The sequence below is a fragment of the Hypomesus nipponensis genome, chromosome 17 (assembly GCF_054491055.1).
Source record: "Hypomesus nipponensis isolate SF chromosome 17, ASM5449105v1, whole genome shotgun sequence".
Taxonomy (NCBI): Eukaryota; Metazoa; Chordata; class Actinopteri; order Osmeriformes; family Osmeridae; genus Hypomesus; species Hypomesus nipponensis.
The window spans coordinates 3,884,603-3,908,310 of record NC_140377.1 but is presented as its reverse complement, the minus strand read 5'-3'; the positions used below and the strand labels follow the sequence as shown (position 1 = coordinate 3,908,310).

The following is a 23,708-nucleotide window of genomic DNA, read 5'->3' as shown; positions in this document are numbered from 1 at the left end:
TTCAGTTTATTGTAGGGAACAAACCTATCAATTTATTTAATTACTTTGTCAGCATCAGGAAGGGGGAGAGGGAGGGGGAGGGCTGTAAGTAGGAGGCAACGTTATTCAGCAAAGCTTCAGAAGTGACACAACGCCTTTCCAGCACTCCTCATCGCTGCAGGAGACGTAATGCTTTGTGATCGACCTTGTGGTCTTTCACCCGTTGGAAAAGCCAGTGAAAGCTTGCGACACTAAATTGGACACATTCTTCCGTAAACTCTGTCTGTGGATGTCAGCCCAGGATTGAAAACGGAAAAATAGAAATGTTGTCCAATCAGACTGAATAAAGTGCTGTCCTATCAAGTGGGTTCCATCAGGCACACCAAGCCTCCAGCGTGTATCTTGACGTCTGTGTGGATAAATGCTTTTTCTTCATACACAGGGAATACTCTGTCTATGGATATGCTTATTTATTTTCCATAAATTGTTCTCAGTCTCCCTTCTGGGATTGAATCATAAGCCAGCAGCTATTGAGCCACCAAGCTCCATTGCTCTTTTCGAAGTATGTATTTGTTCATTTATGTGTTTTTCTATGGCTTTTGTGAAATACAATGATGTTTCTTAGAGTGCGATTCTGGTATCCCCAGATATGTACAATTCTTCTTTCCATTTTTGGAAACTTTGCTTTCCTTTTTCTAGGTTTGATGAATAAATCCAAGATGCATGTTGGTAGGGATATTTTGTTAAGAAATTAAATCAGAAATACAAAGTACGTAATAAAATGATTCAGAAACATGCCTGCCTTGTGTTTGTCTGTAGAAGCGTGTAGCACAAGAACAAATGAAGGACAACATGGACTGTGGCACTGTTTTACTGTCCAGGCACTGTCGGGATTTGACTTCTGTCTGATTTTGATTGGTGGAGAGGACGGTTCTATGCTGTCCTATCAGGAGGATTACAGTGGTACAGGCTGATCTTGTGTCACTAACGAGTCACACAGGAGGGCAGGCAGACCTGTCACACCTACTCATGTCAACCTTGTCGTGTTTGGTGGTTTGGCAGTTCATTTGGAGACTGTTAAATGTGCAAATGTTGTGAGGACGTTCAAATCCAATGGGCCGCAATCGGCATGAACAGAGAGCCCAGTGACAGTAGCCATAAGCAGGAACAATCATACACCAAGGTATTATTGTCTGTTATACATGACAGAATAGCACACGTTTATCAAATCAGTTTGCAGACTGTCAATATCATGTCACTAATGTCAGCAGTTAGAAATGCAATTAACTCTAATCCAGCTGCAGTTTCCCTGTTCTGTTTCTCCTCCTCATTAGTGAGTAAACAGATGACGTACCAGGGGAATACTAGGCAGAAAAAAAAGGGAACAATTCGGTGTGTTTTTGCAATTCCCTGAAATCCAATAGTACCCTTGAGAGTACGCCTGGTTGGACTGAGCAGAGCGCAGCAGCTGGAGTTACATTCAGGTCACGTCCGACAACGACGCGTGAACACAACATGCCAAGTCACACTGTGGTGGCCCAGCCGACTGGATGCACTGCTTCTGATAAAGCCTCCCTGATGTCTGAATACGGTGTGTGTGTCCCTGCTGCCATCATACACTCTGGATGGAGAAGATAGCGAGGCGCCAGTTCTTTCCTCAGCTCTCCTAGAGGGGCCTCTGCTCTCTGCTTACAGGAGGAGGAACCAGATGTTAGCGTGTCTGGCTCGGCCAGTCATTGTGGGATTCCCTGCGGCCGGAGGTGAACAGAAATAGGCTACGTAACTGGATGGTACGGAGACTTATTGGTTACTCATTTGACAGCACTTCAGATTGAATGAATGAATATAGCATCTGACGATAGGTTACACAGGGAGGTTTAGAAATGTAAAAATATCACCTGCAGGGATTGGAATTATAATGATCCCAGCCTTCATTATTGGAATTGCAAAAATATCTTTCACGTGGGTTGTACATTTGTTGTACATTTTATGTAAGATTGTACTAGCTCAGGTTGCGTTGTCAGGTACATTAACATCAATCCCTTCAAAATACAGACATAATAGGGTGCCCTATTATATGACTAACATTTACTGTAAAGCTGTCACTGATTGACAAGGAAATAGTGCATTCTAGTGGTAGATGCTGGCCATAAATTTGACACAGGACTTCAAGAGCTTAACATGAGAATATTCTATCACAATTCTGATTAGATTAGGGTGTTGTGGGCAGTTTCAGCAAGGTTGCTTTCAAGGAGGGACAACAGTCAGGTTTGTTTCTTTAAGGTCAAATGCAACTTCAGTCATTGGCCCCGCTTGCTCACATGCCTGCTGTAGCTTTCCATCTCGCAAGTATCTGGGTGTATCTGGGTCTATCTTTATGAGTTTATGGCCTCAATGTCTCCTGATTATTTGGGTCTTATCTGAACCTTTTGTCAGTGACACTTCATCAAAGGTAACCATTCAGTCCTTAGTCCCTGAGTTTATCTAAGGATAATCAGACAGTTCAGTGATAGTTTATCTAAGGACAATCAGATAGTTCAGCTTACTAGTTTCATACAGTTTATGGCCACCGACAGGGTTATATTTTTAACCCGTAATCTCACTGAGGACAGGGAAATCTGGTTAAAGACCATGTTTAGACACTGAATCTGCCTTTGAATCTTGTTCAGAAAATTGTTCAGATAATTATATAATGACACTCACATCATGATTTCACAGTTGACTGTTGGACAACAAGCAAATTAAAACAGTCCACAGTCTGTATGTTAAGGCAATTTGTAGTTGCATGAAACTTCACTCAACAACAAGATAATCCACTTTTACTCTTGTGGCAGGCCCATGCTACCACCCGCTTAGAGAAAACTGAATTGGCTTCAGCCAAAGAATGTAAACTGTTCCTGGAGCAAAGGGCTGTTGATGTATCTTCCAACTCTCCCTCACTCCCCCGTTGTTTCACTTTGTTGTGCTGACGTCACTTTGTCAGAGCAACAACTCCTGCCCCGTTGCCATGGTCACAGCGGGGGGAGCGTTTAAGGTCAAAACGTGTCACTCGTAACCTTCACAAGCCGGTCACTGCGGCAACCCCAGGAAAGAGTCTGTCGTCCGCTCTGTCACTTCCTGCTTCTTCTCAGGTTGGACCCCCCTGTCCTGATCCCTGGATTGGAGTTCTCAGAGGCCCCCTGCTCAGAGCGGTCCGGAGTCAGGCTCTTTCACTCCAGCAGGAGGCTTGGCGGAGGTTTGCGTGGCGTGCCAGTGTGAAGATGCCCACAGGCTCAGCAGAGACCCAGACCTCACCGGGTGATCTCTGGGCTACCTCCAGCTCTGTCAGATGAACACAGCACGGGCGGCAACAGAAACCATTGTGTGTGAAATGTTTCGAATCGTTGTGTATTTGTTAACAAAGGCCACGGGTGAGACACTATTTCATAGTTAACATAGGTTACATTCAGTCACAACTGGCACTGGAAAACCAGTCTGAACATAACAGTCAGGAGAGAGTCTGTCTGTTGCTTGTGTCACTCGACATACATTCAGTTGCATCTTAAAGGTTCAGTATGGTAGAGTATATGGCCATTGTAATTCACATGTGGCACTAAGTTGCCCTCTCTGCAGTATGGACACCATAGGAACTAGAATAGCCTTCAAACTGAACACAAAAACACAGGCTCCAGATTCCAGCTGGAACAGTTAAAATAAATACAACTGCATATTTATACAGTATATGATGTCTATCTATGTATACATCCAGCAGCTATTTAGTTGTACAAGACCTTCATTAAGATGACATTTCTGACTGTTGGTACCATTAAGAATTTAGTGCAAATCATTTGGCCGTCAATGAGCCTGCTCAGCAAAAACACACCAGGAACGAATTCTTTAAGCGCTGAAATTCACAATCCTTCTTCACTAACTTAATCTGCAAGTACAGAGTCTTTGTGACAAATGATAGACCTGTACCATATCCGTTTGGTTTAACACTGAATGAAAGAGCAGAGACTTTGCAAACGATTGGGAGGACTTCCAGTTGAGGCTGGAAAAGGGTGCGGCATGCCTGTGCTGTTTCACCTACGGCGGGCTTGGTTCAGGCGACGGGTGCTGGTGGTGCACACTCCCCCAGGTGTATCCTTAACACGCCCTGACTGTGGAGCTTCAACAGGTGGTCGAACTCGGCAGGCATGGCGTGGACAGTCTTCTTGGCCTGTCTGTCGTCGTAGTAATGATTGGTGAGGGGCTGGTGTCCGAACAGGTGCTGGCTGAAGGGCCAGAAGCCATACAGATCCACGTTGGCGCAGAGCTCCAGCGCCAGACTGGCCACCATCATCCCCGTGCTGAGCCGCACCGTCTTCAGGCCCTGCGACCGCCAGAAGCGGGCCAGGCTCTGGAGGTACTCCGGGTTGAGGAAGACGGGCCGCAAGGGGCTGTCAAAGTCCTGGACGGTGTAGAGGGCCCTCAGGGACACGGGCGTGTTGTGGCCGTAGGAGAAGGCGGGCAGGAGGATCAGGGAGTCGCCGTAGCTACGCAAGCTCTCCACGAAGGGCCTGCGGCGCTCCAGTAAAGCCCCGTACCTGGCAACCCCCCCCCCAGGATGAGACGAAGGAGGAGAGGGAAACACATGGAGCGTCAGTTAACATGTTTGTCGAGCGGAGGGTATGTTTCTGTAGGCTCCACTGGGCTCGTCACACTCACTTCTCCAACAGAATGCTGGGATTGGCTGTCACGAGGTCCGTCTTGTTGCCGACGTCTCTCTCATAACCGTTCTCCAAAGGAGGCAGGTTACACCTGGGAGAAACGCCGACAGGAGCCAGCGTGGGTTTTGAAACCAAGGTAGGTTTACAATGTTACTTTTTATAATTACCTTTGGACATTTTGAAAACGAGAAATGATGCAGGAAATGATCGAAACACGTACACTCATGTGCTTCTTGTTTTGGCTACCCGCAATGCTTTGGGGCTATCTTGTTGTTATTATCAGTGACCTATGCACTTTGTAAAGCTCTCTCTTGGAAGTCGCTTTGGATAAAAGCGTTTGCTAAATGAATACATGTAAATGTAAATATACACCTGATAACAAACTGAGCAGAGTCTATCTTCTCTCCACAGCTACTATTGGTCAGGATTCCGCCATTGCCAACAACAGAACAAGTATCCCAGGTTGTATTGGATGCAAATGGATGTTCCTGTAGGTAAAACATACACAAATACACATTATGGTACAATCTGTTTTCATCCGCCCACCTGGTATGTCTAGGAAGAAGCTACGAACCTTAACAAATGTGCTGAAGAGTTCAGGGGTCACATGAAGAGGTTTTCTCTTTTCGCCATCATACACCATCTTCGACCCCAAGGGAGTGTTGGCCTGGGTGACCACAGCTTTGGTGACTCCTTGACAACGGCTGCTGAGCAGGGTTCTGGAAACAACAATCAAGCCTTTCTTGACAACAACACGACCAGACATACTTCACGTGCATCGTTATGTACACACGCACACTGTATTACAAGGTGAGAGTGACAAACGTGACCAAAACATTCCCAGTTCTACAGATCCAAAGATTGAGTGAGGGAAAATTCCTCATAGATGAATGGAGACCCCGCAGAGATCTCGATTTGATTTAAAATGTATTTAACCAGGCAAAGATCATTAAGAACAAGTTCTTATTTACAGTGATGGACAGGCAAAAAGCACAAGCTTTTTAAGGGAGAGGGGAAGGGGGCTAAGGAAAAATAAATCAGGTGAAAAAGCACAATGGCACACCACCCCAGCAACACAGACATACAGAAAAACAAGCAGGTTAAACAAAGCAGGGTATTAGTAACATAGGCTATTCAGGGTGGATAACAATGTTAAAAGCACAAAGCAAGATAGAGATTATTTACAACAACCACAAGCAAGACACAGACTGACCCTGGCAGGTATGAACAAAGGATACAGGCAGGGGAGAAAACAAAGCAGGCAACATAAGTACAACAGTGGGACAAACCAGGCAGTTGGCAACAGACAAAAGACAAACCATGGGGATGAATAGACAACAATATACTGAGGGAAGGGGTTAAAAGTTAAGAAAGCATTTACAGGATTCAGTGAGGATGCGTGAAATGGTTTTCTTTGAAAGCAGGGATGGAAATTAATTTGTCCAGTCAGAGGCGGCAACGGACTCTATGGGATGTTTGATTGGCTTACAGAGTTTCATTGTGCGTATTTATGTATTCTCATTGGTTCACCTGAACTTTTTCGATTTGTACTCCTGTTTCCTCCAGACGTGAGAATAAAGTTCCATCACTTTGTTGGTGACGTTGTTCCTGAGGACACTCGCGCGCGCACACACACACACACACACACACACACACACACACCAGTGGCACAGCATGTATTTGATGTCGATGGCAAAGACAGGCGAGGACAGGTGACAAATATGCTGAACAAACTGTTGTTATGGTTTGTGGTTGCCATGGTGGCGGTTCTCACTTGCAGTCCTTGCATGTGTAAGCTGGAGCTGCGGCGGGGATCCTAGGGCGGTGGGGGTTCCTGGGCCCAACGATACTGAGCATCACAGAGGGAAGAAACTTTGCAATTCATTTTGTAACACCATGTGGTATGGAACCAACAGTCAGGAAACAACATCACATTGTACAATATCGCTTCTGTGTTTGTGTAAAAGTTGAGCCACTTGTTGGTGTAAAGTGTATAACTTTAAAGTAAAGGTGTAAAGTGTATAACTTTACACACAAAGTGTATAACTTTACACCCCCTCCTTGCTGATACAGCAGAACGTACTGTAAAGTTGAGACACTTATTGGTGTAAAGTGTATAACTTTAAAGTAAAGGTGTAAAGTGTATAACTTTACACACAAAGTGTATAACTTTACACCCCCTCCTTGCTGATACAGCAGAACGTACTGTAAAGTTGAGACACTTATTGGTGTAAAGTGTATAACTTTAAAGTAAAGGTGTAAAGTGTATAACTTGACACCCCCTCCTTGCTGATCCAGCAGAACGTACTGACGCACACAGCACACAGATAGTTGTCTGACACAAAACATAAACAGAGCATTCGACAGAACGGTTTGGTTACAGCATGAAATGACACTCACACGGTCTTGTCCGTAGAACTCAGTTTAAGGATTAAAAATGCACTTAAACTGTCTGAAAGCATGTGAAAGGTAACATAAGGTTGCACTGAGACTGATTCATGCTTTATAAATCTGTCTTTGGTGAGGAGGACATAAGGAGGAATACATTTTCGACAACGTTGGTTTCATAAATAAGGCCTCTTGGCCAGGTGCTAAAACTTAGATTAATTAACACTTTTCTTCTTAACACACGCCACCCAAAAAACATTATCTCCCACTTTCCCAGAGATTCATAGATGTGTCACTTGTTTCACATGTGTACTCAAGACAAAAGCACCTCATTCAGATGAGGGTGGAAAGGGGGCAGCTGAATTGCCAAAACAGGCAGAATGAATTGGAAAAAGCACTTTCACTCTCACCACTCCAGCTGAAGTAGCACACTATTATATAATATAGAACTAATATCTTTCATCGAATAGCATGTTGTCGACGGAGGTAACCGAGCAATGAAAGCACAAGTCCGAAAACCCTTCTCGGTGTTGCGTGAGGCCCCTCTGGTGCGAGGTGGGCAGGGTCGGGTTGGACTCACCTGACGTTGAAGACGTACCAAAAGAGGGCAATAAAGAAAGTCCCCAAGATAAGGAAGGTGAGCATCAGGACAAAAAGCATCTTTAACAGCAATAGCTTCATGCCTCTCCCACAGCTGTTTCCTCTCCTCGTTCTCGGTCTCTTCCTCTCCCTCTTTGTCCCCTATTTTCTCTCCTTTAGTACTGACACATTAGTTCCTCTTTGTTTTTCTCTCTCTCCCTCTGTACAGCTTTCTTTCTTCTTTTACGTTCCTTTACTTTGGTCCCTCCTTTCCACCCCCCCCCCACCCCCTTGCTTTTTCTCCCCGATTGTACCTCACTCTTGCTGTTTCCCTGTCGTTACTCTCCTGCCTCTTCCACAGTCGTTATCTATTTCCTTCTCTCTCTGTCTCTCTCTTTCTGTCTCTGCCTCTTGCTGTAAGCTTCTCTCTGTGAGCCTCCGGGCTATCAGGCTATCATATCTTTCTGTCTGTCTCCTAAACAGCCAGCCTTGCTTTCCCACCCCACACGCACAACTCTCTAGTTTTCTGCCGTTCCACTCCCGTTGAAAGCTAGCATTGCCGGGGTGTTCCGTCCGGTGTCTTCTGCCCCTTCTCGACTCAGATCGCTACGTCTCGTTCCTTCTCATCTCGCCTGCTCTGCCTCGTCTCCTCAGTCAGCCTGCACCGTGTTCCTACTTTCTTTCCGGTGTAGTCCCAGAGCACAAGCTGTTGCTCCTTTTGCATTCTCCACCCCCCACCCCGGAGCCCCTGCCTTCTTTACGCCCTCCCTCCATCCCTCCCTCCCACCCTCCCACCCTCCCACCCTCTCTCCCTCCCTCCCTCCAGCCCCCTCCCCTACCCCCCTCTACCCTGCTACATAAAGACCAGGCAGTAACATGAGTGCCTGGTACTGAATTAGCCCATGGTCTTGACCAGTGTATGTGTGCGTGTGTGTGTGTGTGGCGGGGGGAGGGTTAGAAGGGACTATTTTTCTCCAATGAATGTGAGAGTATGAATACTAGGGACTGGGGCTTTCAACCAATCCAGTCGAATCCTTCCTTGCTTTTTATATATAGCTCCTCGTTCCACTTCCCTCCTCTATCCTCGCTCCCCTCTGGCTCTACAAGGGGGGTTTTCAACTCAATTTAGTTTACATCATCAGCTCACGACAGCTATTAATATGAAGTGATCTTTTCTCACCTGACAGACAAGAGGAGCCAAGGGATGACAGCAGAGAGAGAGAGAGAGAGAGAGAGAGAGAGAGAGAGAGAGAGAGAGAGAGAGAGAGAGAGAGAGAGAGAGAGAGAGAGAGAGAGAGAGAGAGAGAGAGAGAGAGAGAGAGAGAGAGGGGATCTTATACTACAAGTGTCTATTTTGCTATGAAACCTTCCTTTGTTGGAAAGGGGGAGAGGAAAATTAATGTTCAGAAAGAAAGCTCAACGCCGACATCCAACATTTTCTGTTTTTTTTTTATGGGTGGTCAATCATTGAATTGAGAATCAGGGTGTGTTCTGCTTTCTGGTGAGCTGGACCGACCATTCTAAGCAACCTAAAACAAAACAGCTCTTAGAGAGGTTTCCTTGGCACAGGTCACAGTGTGCCACAGCCTTTGTTAAGATCTTGATGGCTTACATAAGGAAGCTTAACTGCTACCCTCAGTAAGGGTAATGAATGATCATTTTGGGGATACAACTTAGTACTTAGGATACGGAATAGTAATTAAATGTTAAATTGAATGAGGGAAATGAGGAAGGCCACTGTTTTGTTGTTTTTTTTTCCATCTGTGTACAGCCAGTTAGTATTGGAGTAGACTAATGGTTTTCTGACTGATGGCTCGTACCTTTGTGCTGTTCTCATGGATACAGTAGCTTGTGTGAGCAGCTAGGATTCTCATGAGGAATGTATGCTCTGCATGTGCTATGTGGTCTCCTGTCTCTGTCGTCTAAGCCTGACATACCTCCACTAATGACACCTACAGAAGGGGTCACTGATGTGATGCACCTGTACAACAACTGTCATTTAACAATTCGCTCAACTCTTTCTCGTTCTATTCAATTTTCGCAAGCTATCTCTCCCTTAAAAGCGCATACACACAAGATACAAGATATCCGTCTTAAGGATATGAGTGCTAGAATAGCTTTCCCATCACCAGAGTCATCCTGTGTAAATTTGACAAGAAGGCAGAACCCTCCCCCCCCCCCCCCTCACACACACACACACACACACACACACACCATACTTCTGGAGCTGTATGCCTGTGGAGGACACACACCAGCATGCATGACCGGCACAAATCATGAGATACCAGCAGGAATGTAAGGGAGTAGGAAAACGTCAGCACGGACAAGGAACGTTAGTCATCCTTGAATCAGAAACCTGATAACAGACAAAGGTCAGTGTACTGAAACGATATGTCAACATCAGGAAACAATAGACAATGAATCTATTTGATGGCAATGCTGTTGAGTCAAGTAATCCATGCTAACTTCCCTGTAGTTACATCCTCTTTGTAGTGTCCCCTGACAACCACAGCCATGTTTCAAAGAGCACATGTCTAACCTTATTAAGTCCAACAAAGTAATTTTTCAAGACCACATTCATAAGCGTATTACCACCAGGGGGGTTTGTTCAATACTACCCAGCTCCATGCCTGCCCCCTCTGCCAAGTTGAATGAATCATGTACGGCATTATCAATCTAATTAGATTTCTTTAATGCGATTAATCTTATTCAGCTCAGGATGACACGGAGCTCTTTTGATACATCCCAGGTACAGATTTCTCCCTGGCTGGGGCTCCTGGTCAATCCACAGAGGTCCCAATGAAGGTGTGTGTGTGAGTGTGTTTTGGAGTGCTTGAATGGAGTAGGTGTACGTACGTGTTGCTGAGTCTGTTTGTCTAGGTGTTTCATCCAGTGTTTCTGTTTCCAGCCAAACCCAGGCCAGCTGCCCCTGAGGGGGAGTTTGAAAACAGCATGACACACAGCTTAGCCTGGGGTGGGAGGGAGGGAGGGAGGGAGGGAGGGAGGGAGGGAGGGAGGGAGGGAGGGAGGGAGGGAGGGAGGGAGGGAGGGAGGGAGGGAGGGAGGGAGGGAGGGAGGGAGGGAGGGAGGGAGGGAGGGAGGGAGGGAGGGAGGGAGGGAGGGAAGGAGGGAGGGAGGTGGAGGGATGTGGAGGAGGGATGGAAGAGGGATGGAGGGGGTGGGGCTCTTTCTGTCCTGGCCCTTGTGACACCACACGACAGGGCTGACCTGCCTCTGGACACAGTGCAGACAGACAGCAACAAAAGAAGGCATTGTCCTCCAGCGACGCTCGCCCTAACGCCCTCCTCCTCCCCCTCCCTTTGACCCAAAGTCCTTGCTCTGAGTAGGCCATTGTTTGACCTCTCCCTGAACTTGATGTCTGGCCCATAACCTTCTTTGTCTGACCTGAAGGATTGCACTTGTTTGGTTTTACTTTAACAATGCTCGTCGTCCTGCACATACTGGCTGTATAACACCTGACAGCTTTTTAAAGAAACATGGCTGCCGTAAGACCTACCAGAGACACAGAACACTCAGTCTGGAACTGAACTGAGTTGAACTTGGGCAGGCAGTGCGGTACTGGGTGTAGCACTGATACTGTGTGTTGTGAGTGAAACAGGCCAGCTCTACCTTCATCTTATCTACCAACCTTCAGCTGAACTTGAGATGAACTTCTGTTTGGATATTAGACACTGTATGTTTGTGTATGGCTGTGTAACTTATGTTCGTCAAAAAATAAAAATGTAACAGAGTGTCCTCTCCTAACAGCACAAGCTGTGAATGTATAAATATAGAAAATAAACAGAGAGATTACATGGAGCCCTTCGCTTGGTTGAAGACACGTTGTGGACATCTGGTGGTCATCTCCAGGTGTCTTGGCTGCCATTTAAATCAGTGGTTCCCAACCCTGGTCCTTAGGACACACCTGTCCTGCATGCTTTAGATGTTTCCCTGCTCCAACACCCCTGATTCAAATGAATGGGTCGTTATGCAGCTCTGCAGAAGCCTGCTTATGACAATTCATTTGAATCAGGTGTGTTGGAGCAGGGAAGCATCTAAAACATGCAGGACAGGGGTGCCCTGAGGACCAGGGTTGGGAACCACTGATTTAGATCACGCCACAGCAAGGTGCAGTTTGAAACATTGCACAGATGGGGGTAGCACTGGGGCTTAACTAGACCAGCAGACCAGGGCGCATTCCACAGGTGCTTAGCCAGGGGTCCTTTTGCTTGTCTGGACTAAAAACCACCCTCTCTGACAAACTGTATAGCACCTCACTGGATCATATAAACACAGTTTGTATATCAACACTTAACAGAAACTCAAACAGACATGGTATCCCTATGAGCCCATCTAACATTGGCACATGGTTGCTCTCAGCATGGTTTCTCACACTTGAAAGACGAACACGCCGCACAGCTCCCTGTCAGGCACACTGCTATCAGGTCACACAGTCACACAGCACTCTGCCATCTCAAAACCCCTCCAGGGGCCCTTGATTGCCCTTTTGCCACAAGTCGTTTCCAGTTGTAGTAAAGTCGATTTTCTTCTATGAATTCCGTGCAGCTCAAAATGTATTCATACAAGTGGACGCCCTGTGTAGACCGAGACTGACGTACTGAAGCTGGACTCTGAAACATGCCACCTTCATTAGGAGCACAGAGGTCAGACACTGCGGTGAGAACAGACTGATTAACTTGAGACATTTGAGTTGAACTTCACATTTCAGTCTCTGTGGAGTGCTGCTCAGTGTACCAGCACACCATGACAATACAATTTCACAAGTGCTTTATTTGTTGTTGTTAGAAGTTGGCTGATTACCATGCTGTGATTTGAACTGTTATTTTAATAGTTCATTGTATTAGAAGGTTTGGCTCAGATGGATACTGTTGTGGCCGGAAACTTTATGAGACTACCATCACTGAACTGGTTGATTGTCCTGACGTGAACTAGCACTGAACGCTATGAATGATCACTGACTAAGAACTGCAGGGTTACATCAGGTGAACTAGCATTCCTAAAGGCAAGACGCAGCACATAAAATCTTAGTAACCTAAGACAAACTGCCACTGACCATAGAACAGAAACAATGGACAGCCCGACAGTTAAAAGAAAATGCTTCACTTTATTTTTGAATGAGGTAAAGTTGTCACAACACGTACCCGACGGTAACACAAGGGCAGGGGTTAAAGTGAAAACGAATTCCTGAGCCGGATCTTTATTTTATTTTTTTTCGGGGGGGGGGGGGCGTATTTTTAAGTCGTAGACATGATCAGTCTTAAACAACTGTGTGTCAGCTGTAACAGTTGCTCCCGGCAACGTCTTGGTAAGTTTGAATGCACGGGCTCTATGACAAGACGAGCAAGCACTTTCTTACCGCAGATGGCATATAGTAGCTTCCTCGAGAAAAACGTGCAGAAACAAGCACCAGGCTAATTTAGTTTCTTGCACCATCTGACAAAACGCTCGAAGGTCTACCTTCTTCTATACATGCGAATTGCATCAATGGGATCAGTCGCGGAGATAGCGTGGATGCATGTGTAACAGACGTGGTATTGCAAGTTCCGTCAGGCAACTGTCCGCTCCCACCGGAAGTCGAACTCACCATCTCTGACTTACCAAGCGCCACCACTACCAACTACGCCAACGAAAAGCTAGCAATTCGCCGACGCGGGTGGCCTGTTACATACTTGAGGAGTGAGTTTCACCACACACCGGCTACACATGGGTGCGGCCGCACCAGGGCCCCGTGCCAGTCAGGGCCCCCCCAAACGCCACCGATATTGCGTCACTTTCTGAGAAAAGGGCTCTATCTAGGTGATACAGTCCAGCTTATTCGTTGTGAAGTCAACTGCTGCTGTAAGTCTAGTACTTCACCAATTTGTGAATCCAGCTCTTTTATAAAACGTAATAGTCACTTAACTCATGTTTACAAGCAGAATAGTAACAGCACAATAATAACAAATACCAGGCAACAAAAGCAGACACATAAAAAAAAAACGAAATTCATGAAGTTGCATTTCTATTTCGAACAAACGGCAAACTTAAAATTTTTAACACAATTTACCGCCTTGCATTGCGGGAATTGACCGGTCAATGAGCCAAGCTATCTTCATTATTTCTCGTCGTTATTTCTTCCCCCTTGTGTCTACTTCTTTCTAAAATAGATTTTAATTTTTTTTCAAAAAAAATTGACAATATTTATTCAGGGAGTACATTGAGACAGTGGCAGCGCCATACCTTATAAGCGAATAGTAAAAAGAATAGAAACATGGGCGTATCTAGCCCTATTTTCATTAGTTTCAAAAGTTTCATTAGCCCCTCCAAATTATTTTAATTAAAAAAGAAAATCTTCATATTTTAAATCTAACTGGGTTAATTTCTCTTCCTAAATCCCACAAAAGGATGGTTAAGCACCTCTCATATAATTGGTAGGGGAAATCAATTGACATGAACCTATGAAATCCATGCCAAATAGCTATGCTGAAATCATGCATGAACTGCAACTGCTGCCAATGTTGCACTAAATAGAACCAACCACTTTCAGCTCAAGATCCTTATACACCATTTGTATATCATTTTGGATAAAAGCACCTGCTAAATGCAAGAAGTGTGCCTAATAAAACACGAGCAGGACACAGGGCTGTGTTTTCTGTACAACTTTATTTTAAGCACTTGAGCGAGGAGCTGGGAGATGAGGCTGATCACTTCTTGGTGGACTCCTCCTCTGCGAGGGTCTTGATGAACTCCTCCTTCTTGGCCAGGAGACGCTCCTCTCTGCGCTTGCGCGCCTCCTTCGTCTTGGAGCGGCGGGCCTCGGCCTGGTCGCTGTGGAGAGAGACCAGCGAGTCAGAGGCAACACAGACCAGCGAGTCAGAGGCAACACCAGTGTTTCCCACAGAGACTAATTAATGGCGGTAAGTTACTTTTTTTTTTTTTACATTTTAAACACACTTAAAATGGTTATAACCTGCCCCCCCCCCTCTCTATCCTACTTGAAAATGCGGGTCCTTTCTATTCAAGCATCATAGCTGCCCCACCACAGATATTCCAGGCCTCCCAGGGAGTTCTGGGGTTGTTTAGAACAAAGACTTACGACAGGAGCTTCTTGCGAGCCTTGTCGGCCTTCAGCTTGTGGATGTGCTCCATGAGGATGCGCTTGTTCTTGAACACGTTACCCTTGGCTCTCAGGTAGAGGCTGTGGTACCTGGCGGAGGTCAAACACCACAACAACACGGTTGAATCGTGTGAGAAAAACATTCACTCGTCACTTTCAAGAAACTGTAAATTCTTCTTGTGAGTTTTAAGTAGGGTTGGCAACAAAGCTTAATTTTCTACATTCAACACGTGAAATTACTTAACAGTCCCATTAAGTTTTTTATTCTAAATGCAAAGGGACTTTTACTTATACAATAACTAAACTACAGCTGTTTGGCATCAACACTTGTCTGATGTAATTCGGATTGCAACGGAACATCAACTTCAGAAATCAGTGGGTTTACCGTAAAACGTTACAAATGGTGCATGACTTGACAGGACGCACTTCCAGACTTACATGTGCCTGTCGATCTTCTTGGACTCCCTGTAACGCCGCAGCAGACGCCGCAGGATTCTCATGCGGCGCATCCAGGACAACTTCTCTGGCATACGCGCATTGGCTGTACCCTTCCTCTTACCTGGGGACACAGGCTGGTGTTAGCTCAGGAGTGACATACTACAGCAGGGGTGGCCAACCCTGGGTCCTCGAGGGCCGCTGTCCTGCATGTTTGAGATGTTTCCCTGCTCCAGCACACCCGTTTCAAATGAATGGGTCGTTATCAAGCTCAGTGGAAGCCGGGTAATGACCATTCATTTGAATCAGGTGTGCTGGAGCAGGGAAACATCTAAACAATGCAGGACAGAGGCTCTCGAGGACCAGGGTTGGAGAACACTACAGTAACTGGGCATGAAACCGTTGATTGTTATTTTTCACTTGTCACTAACATTTGGATCTTGATTAATAGGAGGGGGGAATTAAGTCGTCCATGAGTATCTTGGTCTGGGTGCTTACCATTTGCATTTAGTCATTTAACAGACGCTCTTATCCAGAACGACTTACAGTAAGTACAGGGACATTCCCCTGAGGCAAGTAGGCGTTAAGTACCTTGCCCAAGGACACAACGTCATATTACACAACCGGGAATCGAACCGGCAACCTTCTGATTACTAGCCCGATTCCCTAACCGCTCAACCGCCTGACTTACCAACACCCATGTGCCTTCCTTTGCGACGTGCCAGGGTGTTCTTGCGGCAGCGTGCCCGGGAGTGCACCGTGACGGGCTTACGGATGATGAGACCATCCTTCACCAGCTTACGGATCTGCTGGCCTGCAGTCAGGAAGAGTGATGGAGTCAGTTAAAGCTTACCAAGTTACCAGACTATCACATTGACTACATGTTGTGATTTACATTTTACAACTACCATCAGTTGGTATTGGTTTAAGGAGATGGGCTTTTAGTTTCAATCTGACACGTGCCTTTCATCATGCAAGTACTTACGGGAGTTGGCATTGGCAATCTCATTGGTCTCGTTTGGGTCAAGCCATACCTTCTTCTTGCCACAGCGTAAAACGCTGGAGGCAAGCCTCTTTTGGAGCCTGAGCATGCTGATGGGGGGTGAAAAAGAACACATTTGACAGTGCATTACATTTCTAGTTTAACCGACGAGTAACATGAACTTTTGACACGAAGGTAGTCACGCCATCCACTTTACCCATTAAAAAACGGCGACCCTTACAAACTACAGTCGTTACGAAAGAAAACACTGCTAAATGTCAATGGTAAACGCATTGTGCAAATAATGAACGGAAAAGGAGAAGGCATAGTAGATCATTTAGCCGTTTTGGGCCCGGCTTCTAGCCTGTCTCTCTCCATGTTGTATTCCGACAACATGGCCTCTGTCTGAGTTGTGCCACATCGTGTGGCACACATTGACCGGTGAAATACACATTTTTCATCATTAATGTGCTTATAGGTGTATATAAAAGTTCCACATAGACAGGCGCAATATAATTTGTATTCTTAGTTGAGTAAAAACGTGTGTTTCTGACATTTTTTTAAGAATTACATCGCCACGACATCGCTGATCTTACCTCATGGCTGCTATTTCAATAGGAAAAGGAAAGAGAGAGGGACTACTAGGGTGCTACCATTATACAGGAGAATCCATACTGAATAATTCACTGATCTCAATCAAAACCTATTAAAAGCACGATACAATGTCTGTATTGTGGATTTTTTAATATAGGTTCTTGTTTTGTATTTGAATTTCAGAATCAGTTAGAATACTTTTGTAATTTTACAATAATACAACATTAAATGTCGACTCTTCACCCCTCTTTGGGAATAATAGTATGCACCACAGACCTCGCACTGCATTTTGGGAGTCAATCGATTAAATGCAACCCGCTGTGGCTACCACAAGAGTGCAGTGTTGAGGTCAAAAGTGATCAAGTGTTCAATGTTGCACCCTCATGTACACGTAAATAATGTTGGAGCGAAATACTTATTATTTTCTCGGCTACATGTTCGATCCCAATATTAATATTGATCATTTATGAATGATCATGAATTCAGGCAACAAGAATTTGTTACCTAGCCAGCTACACTTTTTTTTTGCCCAAATCACAGTATATCTTCAAGTTTTAACATTAGATTAAGACTACTCACTCAAACGCTTTACTTCGAGCAATACCATCGATACGTGAGTCACTCAGAAATGTAGGCTATACCATTCTCTTGAACATTTTAAATGCTGTTATACTTTCAGATCAACAGGTAAGATCCAAACTTTTGACTGCATTGGAGGAGCTGGATGACACAAAAACACACGTTTATGCTTATAAAGACAGACAGTCCTGTGCGAACCTGCTGTTGGATGTCCATCACAATAGAACTATTCTAAACAGCCCTTGCCTGGCCAGTGAATGGGGCGTGTACGACGTCGACGGCTTGAATCTTGAGCGCACAGTGGAAGAAGCGAAGCGAGTGGAGCTCTACGATAGGCTGTGGAGACAAGCAGCTGTTGTGGCTATTGTAGTAGGGAGCCACAGTCTGTTTGAAGAAAAAAACGGCAGTCTATTTTTCATGTTTAATAATGACTGTATTGAAACATTTCAAATAAATGAAAGTGAAAATAGAATTCTAAAAAAGTAATCAATGGTACAGAAAGGTAGTATGTCCAGGACGCCTTCGACCTCTACCCAGGAGATCCAAATGGACATATTTGATCATCATCCACAGGTAAGATTAGCATACATCTCACACCGAGAAAACCGGCTAAGAGAAAAGGAATGAGCTTGTTCACCGTCCTTCTGTCACATGATTTACCATAGCCTACATTATGCAGTTATTGGTATGGTTGATCACATTTAAGATAGCCTACACCGATCACGAGTAGGCTAATTGAACAATTACAATGACCATTTGACATTTTTTATTATTATTTTTATTTCTAGTTGATCATTAAAGAGAATCACATGTCAGTTAGGAGTACAAATGTCACAGAGCCAATTATCCAGAGCCCAAGTAGCCGTCTATCCCTGCACGGATTTGTGCATTTGTATTAAGATAGCTTTTTCAAATTTTGAAAATATGTTAAAATGTTTACATTCAGTCAGTTAATTCAAATAGATTCCAATGAAACCCGAAGTGTTATTAAGTGCAGTACATTTACAATTTTCTGGTGTTAATTTGGCTACTCAAATTGGAAATGAAATTCTGCATTTTTTTATGCTGTTTTGCTGACATTTAGGCAATATTACAATAAATGTATTTTTTACACTGAAATACTGTAAATGTATGTACTTAATGTAATCACAAAGAAGCAGTTTAGATGTTGTTTTATCTGATCTATGAGCGTCGTTTCCTAAACCCCGCCCACATAAACGTGTCATTATGGACACATTTCGTACTGCAAAATAGATTTTCCCTGCTTTTCTGCATCCAAATGTCCCTATTTATAAATGAAGCAAAGTTTGGGCAGGCACTAAAGTGTTAATTGTTACCTCTGACTGGTTAATGGTAATGTTTTGTTAGATAAAGTTATTATTTATCTCCTCAACACTACAAATATGCTGCTTTGAGCTTTCTTGTAATGTCAGACGCCTGACCCAAGGTATGCAATCTTTTGTCGCAAAATATTTGTCAAAATAAAATGCTTCATACCTATTAATAGCCTTTAGGAGGTTATAAGATATAAATCAATGTGTGAGCATGATTGGTCATAAAACAAACGTGAAAAAGGATGAGAGTCTGGAAGAAACCCTCCCACGCCCAGCTCTATCATTGTCTCACCACGGAAACCACGACATCACAGAAACCAACACCGAAAAATAAGCGCCTAAAGCCATGCCAAGTATTTGTTTTTGCTCTCTGTTTCTCTCCTTACACCCACCCACCCACCCACCCACCTCTCTCTCTCTCTCTCTCTCTCTCTCTCTCTCTCTCTCTCTCTCTCTCTCTCTCTCTCTCTCTCTCACAGTGTCTTTACATTTTATCTTTTAGTTCATCATATTTCTTTGTTCTTATACAACTTTTCCTTTATCCTCTCTCACCATTAATACAATCGCCCTTTCTCTCTGTCCCTCTGGTTCTCCATCCAACCTTTCTCCCTCTGTTTGGAGCACGCTCCTCCATGTCTCTCTTGTGTGGTGGCGCTGAGAGACAGATGGACTACCTGCTGGTCAGGCAGCAGGGAAGGGGTTCTGTGAGGCTCTCTGATCAATTAGATATAAAGTTCATGCAAACCTGGGGCGGGTCATGCTGGCATATTTATAACTCAGCTGTCGTGGGACAGCCGTGGGGCCACACGTCTTGCGTCCCGGAGAGAGGGGAGCACACGACCTCGGGGCTCACGGCAAACCGAGACCTGAGAATGCCGCTCTGATCAGAATCAGAGCCCAGGGACGATAACTCAGACGAAGTTGTGTTTGTGTTTCCACCGTGGATAGGAGCCTGCTGAGTGCTGAGTACAGTCTCACGTGCCTGTCTGTGACAGAGAGTGTTTGGCTTGGCTCAAAGCTTTCAAACCTTTCTCTCCAGTTTGTCGCTTGGCCGCCCTTGGTTGTTTACCAACAACAGGAAGCCTTCCCTCCCTACATCCCTTGGCATTTCCCTGCCCTTTGTCATACCACTCCTCAGCAGGACTCCCCTCATCCCCCTCCACTATGCCTCACCTACCCGCCCCAACCACAGCACACCTGTCCAGACTACAGCTTGAGTTTCCCATTCCCCTTCAGGTCCTGCTGTCAGGCTCACTGCCGGCCACACTAAGACTGTGCTGTTGTTGCTACTGCTGCTCAGGTCTCATTCGTTTGGGATCTGACTGCGTTGAGGCTTTCCCTGCGGCTGCGCCCTCCCTCTCTCAGACATAGTGTTGATGATGATGATGATGATGATGATGATGTACCTGGCAGAGAACCAGGGAGAGGAGCTGGGACTGGAACCAGAACCCTTGCTGCACCACACCTGCAGGCTGTGGCTGTACTGCCCAGCCTCCTCTCTCAGAGGACCCGCAGTTATCAGACAAGACTGTTTTAGAAAGAGGGTCACAGTGCACTGGCTTCACTCTGTTTTCTGACCCAGACGTGTGTGTGTATGTGGGCTGGTTGCTCCCCCTGTGGTGGTTGTGTGTGCATGGTGTGTGTGTTTGTATAAGTGTGTCTGTGTGTGAATGTCTTTGTTGTTATGTACTGGAACTGTGTGTTCCTCTGTGTGTGCACACAGGAGGGCCACAGCCAGTTGAATCCATCAGGCATCCGTCCTGATTGCTTCCAAATGCAATTAGCCAGCACTGTGTCACCATGGTGATGATGCCAGTGTGGGCCCTAATGCAATGGAGGCTCTGCCCAAGCCGGATAGGCCGTTTACCAGGGATCAGATTACTGGGTCCCAACGTACACCAGGGCATGAATAATGACCAGTTATAGAGGCTTTACATGCAATAGACCCAGAACACACTTGTGATCCCGCCGGGTTGTAGCATTCCACAGTACTGTCGCAAAATGTCTTATGTGATAGACGTGGTCTTCAGGTAACGATTAGCATATTATATCTATTCATATCACCAAAAGAAAATCCATTGTCTCTTCTTTCCAGGTAAAGTATCCCAAGCGAAAGGGTCGATTCAAACGCTCCGATGGAAGCACCTCCTCTGACACCACCTCAAACAGCTTCGTCCGCCAGGTAAGCCGCCCCCTCCCCCTCCTCCCCCCCCGGCTTTCAGAACCCCTTAGTAGGTATACGAGGAGCCCGACAATGGGGGTCTGGAGGGCGGGTTGACAGGCAGTGTTGGAGCATGGTCTCTGAGGACTCTAATGATCCTGCCCTCGCCCTGCTTCCAGCCCCCTCAGTGTCCTCCCGGTTCTCCAGTGGAGTATTGATCAGCACTGTGAGCCCCATGTGCAGGCCTGTCACAGTAGAAGAGCAGCTGCCTCCGTGTTTCTGAGGACAGTGGGAACACCCTCGGCTCCAACAGAGAGGAGCTTCCTTTCTGTTAGCCTGGGGGGCGGGGGAGGGGGGCGGTCTGTCAGTGTGATGGGGCAGGGGGATGGGGTGGGGTGGGGTGGGGGTGGATGGGTCACGGTGGCACAGGTGGATCTCCTGGAAAAAAGGCAGATCCTCGTCTGGGCGTGACATTTGTCAAGGCGACCCAGTGTCCGACCTCTTCATTTATGAGAGGAAATAGTTTGTCACTGCTGGATGACATTTACCCCCGGCCATATGGGTGTCGCGATGAAAAACTCCTCTCTCCCGCTGGTAAGCACAGGACGTGGAGGCCACCTGTGGACTCTAAAGGTTAACTCCATCGTCCAGGGAACACACACGCACACGCCAACAACACCCTCCAAACCTGGGCTTCACTTTCTCACTTTGCTTTGAACCAGGCATGTTGAAACATCATTCATGTAAAGATCATAGAGATGGTCAAAATCAAAACTCCAAAACTTAATAAAAGCATCATTTTGGGAGACAGTATATCTGTATGTATATACTGTGTTTTCCTATAGATTTGCCTTTTCTCTCTCTCTGACACACACTCCTACGCTAGCACATACACACACAAACATGGAAAAGGCACAGTCTGCCAACAGTGGAGCGCGTACACTGGCCTGGTTTCCACGGCAACGGGGCCACCGAATCTCACTCTGTGTGCAGTAGGATGGGGAGGAGGAAGGGATGTTTAGATGGATTAGAGTGTGTGTGTGTGTGTGTGTGGGTGTGTGTGTGTGTGTGTGGTCAGTGGGTGTGGGTATGCTTCAGTGCACCTACACAAGGCCTTCTAGTGTACCTTAGTTACACAGACTGAGACCGGCAGCAGCACATTTACACTTCTTCACATTAGGTTTCATGATATATATTTAGGTTTATTAGTGATCTTACGAAAAAAAACACGTTACAGGGCCCGACAATGTCACCCTCCCAAGAGGAAAAACACAAAGAACAGATCCATCCAACTAGGTTTGGCTCTCAATTCCACCGTAAACTGCTTGTTCGACTTGAGATGAGGTGCCCAGTGACGCAGTCAGTGAGGGTCGATAGTCATGCTGTCATGCCTGGGAGTTCACCCTGGAGCTCTGGGTCTTGGTGTTGTCAAGGTGCTGTCGTCATGTCAGTCAACAGAAGGGAAGGGGGTTGTTCATACAAAAGGAAACAGCCCGGCGTAGCTTCCGACATAACAAATTACAAGGAATCCTCGTGTGTCGCATACGCCTTCAGATTACTCCCATTCCACAGACAAGAATGCAACGTACACTTGCTGCTCTTTCAGTGGCGGTGACTCATTCTCCATCCCCCTTTTCACCGTAATGATTTCCCTTTGACATGGTGAAGAGAAGAATCACACTGTCCTCCTGCAGTGCGATGTGCCGGGTCTGTCCATCAGTCTGTCTCTGCAGGCGTGTGTCTGTCTGCGTGGGGGCAGCAGCGGCCTGGTTGTCTGGCTCCTGAAAGTCTCTCTCCTTCTCTCTCTCTCTCTCTCTCTCTCTCTCTCTCTCTCTCTCTCTCTCTCTCTCTCTCTCTCTCTCTCTCTCTCTCTCTCTCTCTCTCTCTTTTCTCTCTCTCTCTCTCTCTCTCTCTCTCTCTCTCTCTCTCTCTCTCTCTCTCTCTCTCTCTCTTTCTCTCTCTCTCTCTCTCTTCTTTTCTCTCTCTCTCTCTCTCTCTCTCTCTCTCTCTCTCTCTCTGTCTCTCTCACATTGTGGCAATCTGTTCCCAATAGAAGTCTGGCAGCCTGTCCATCACTGGTCTGTCAGTCAGTCAGCACTGGGTAGCAGGCTTCTATCAGAGGTTTCCCTCTAGTGGTGAAATTGAGAGACACTCCCCCAACTCTTTTCTATGGCGGGTAGGACACAATCCATGATTCAATAAGATGTATTCCTCCAGCACACTCATCTACTGTATTTTCATGGAGGAAAATCTACACCCAAAATTTTTGATTATGAACTCTTCCTCAGCCAAGTTACTACACATCCGAGGCTTGAAGCAAGCTTGTGCTGTAGGTATGGCTGATCAATCTATGACAATAGAAGATACCTTATTGGTTGTTGAGAATAAGTTCACAAAAACTAAAGGATCTGTCTGTATGGAGTCACTACATTTGTCTTGAAATGTAACCCAGTGACAGTCAATTTCGAGGCCTCTTTCCTGTCTGGAAAATGTACTTCCAGGATGTTGAGTGTCTTCAAGTGTATGTTCACACGTCATTGTGCAGGATGTCCTTGTCTTGCTGTTGTTACGTCATCCCCTCATTCCCTTATCGCCCCCCACTCTGATACCCAGTTCCGGGAGGAATGAGACAGGGCTTAGAGAGAAAGAGAGGTGAGGAGGGGGGGGGGGTTTCCCTAGGCACTGCCCCTGCCCCTCTCCCACGTCAGTGGGGGCATCGAATGGCTGACGGCTGCATACCAAGCCTCCTTCTGGGGCTCTCTGCGTTCAGGACCCTGTTACTGGTCTGCCAGGGCTAAATATAATTCCCCAGTTTGCAAATGTAGCACAAGTCCTGCAACCCGACCCCACGACCAGTCCCAGCTCCCCCGCC

The 23,708-nt window shown here is 46.0% G+C and overlaps 2 protein-coding genes across 2 annotated transcripts; both read right to left on the bottom strand.

Moving 5' to 3' along the window:
- On the bottom strand, window positions 1-7,912 carry st8sia6 (ST8 alpha-N-acetyl-neuraminide alpha-2,8-sialyltransferase 6). Its single transcript, XM_084677707.1, has 7 exons — window positions 7,636-7,912; window positions 6,442-6,516; window positions 6,198-6,275; window positions 5,242-5,386; window positions 5,040-5,155; window positions 4,666-4,758; window positions 1-4,544 (listed from the first exon to the last, which is right to left on the bottom strand). The coding sequence occupies exons 1-7, from the start codon at window positions 7,734-7,736 to the stop codon at window positions 4,061-4,063; spliced, it is 1,092 nt and encodes a 363-aa protein (XP_084533833.1). The 5' UTR covers window positions 7,737-7,912; the 3' UTR covers window positions 1-4,060.
- Window positions 7,913-14,278: 6,366 nt separating this feature from the next.
- rpl19 (ribosomal protein L19) lies at window positions 14,279-16,837 on the bottom strand. The gene is made up of 6 exons (XM_084678355.1): window positions 16,765-16,837; window positions 16,172-16,278; window positions 15,878-16,000; window positions 15,190-15,310; window positions 14,731-14,841; window positions 14,279-14,462 (listed from the first exon to the last, which is right to left on the bottom strand). Exons 1-6 carry the CDS (start codon window positions 16,767-16,769, stop codon window positions 14,339-14,341), a joined length of 591 nt encoding a protein of 196 aa, XP_084534481.1. The 5' UTR covers window positions 16,770-16,837; the 3' UTR covers window positions 14,279-14,338.
- Between the last annotated feature and the right edge of the window lie 6,871 nt (window positions 16,838-23,708).

Excerpts from the sequence above, each read along its gene's own strand:
- rpl19 (XM_084678355.1), bottom strand. Across the intron at positions 16,001-16,171 it reads GATTGCCAATGCCAACTCCC|GCCAGCAGATCCGTAAGCTG; the intron begins GTAAGTACTTGC and ends TCCTGACTGCAG. Across the intron at positions 14,842-15,189 it reads AAGAAGATCGACAGGCACAT|GTACCACAGCCTCTACCTGA; the intron begins GTAAGTCTGGAA and ends GACCTCCGCCAG.
- st8sia6 (XM_084677707.1), bottom strand. The coding sequence starts at position 7,736 with ATGAAGCTATTGCTGTTAAAGATGCTTTTTGTCCTGATGCTCACCTTC. Across the intron at positions 6,517-7,635 it reads TGGTACGTCTTCAACGTCAG|TATCGTTGGGCCCAGGAACC; the intron begins GTGAGTCCAACC and ends TGTGATGCTCAG. Across the intron at positions 4,759-5,039 it reads TCTGCTCAGTTTGTTATCAG|GTGTAACCTGCCTCCTTTGG; the intron begins GTGTATATTTAC and ends CGTTTCTCCCAG.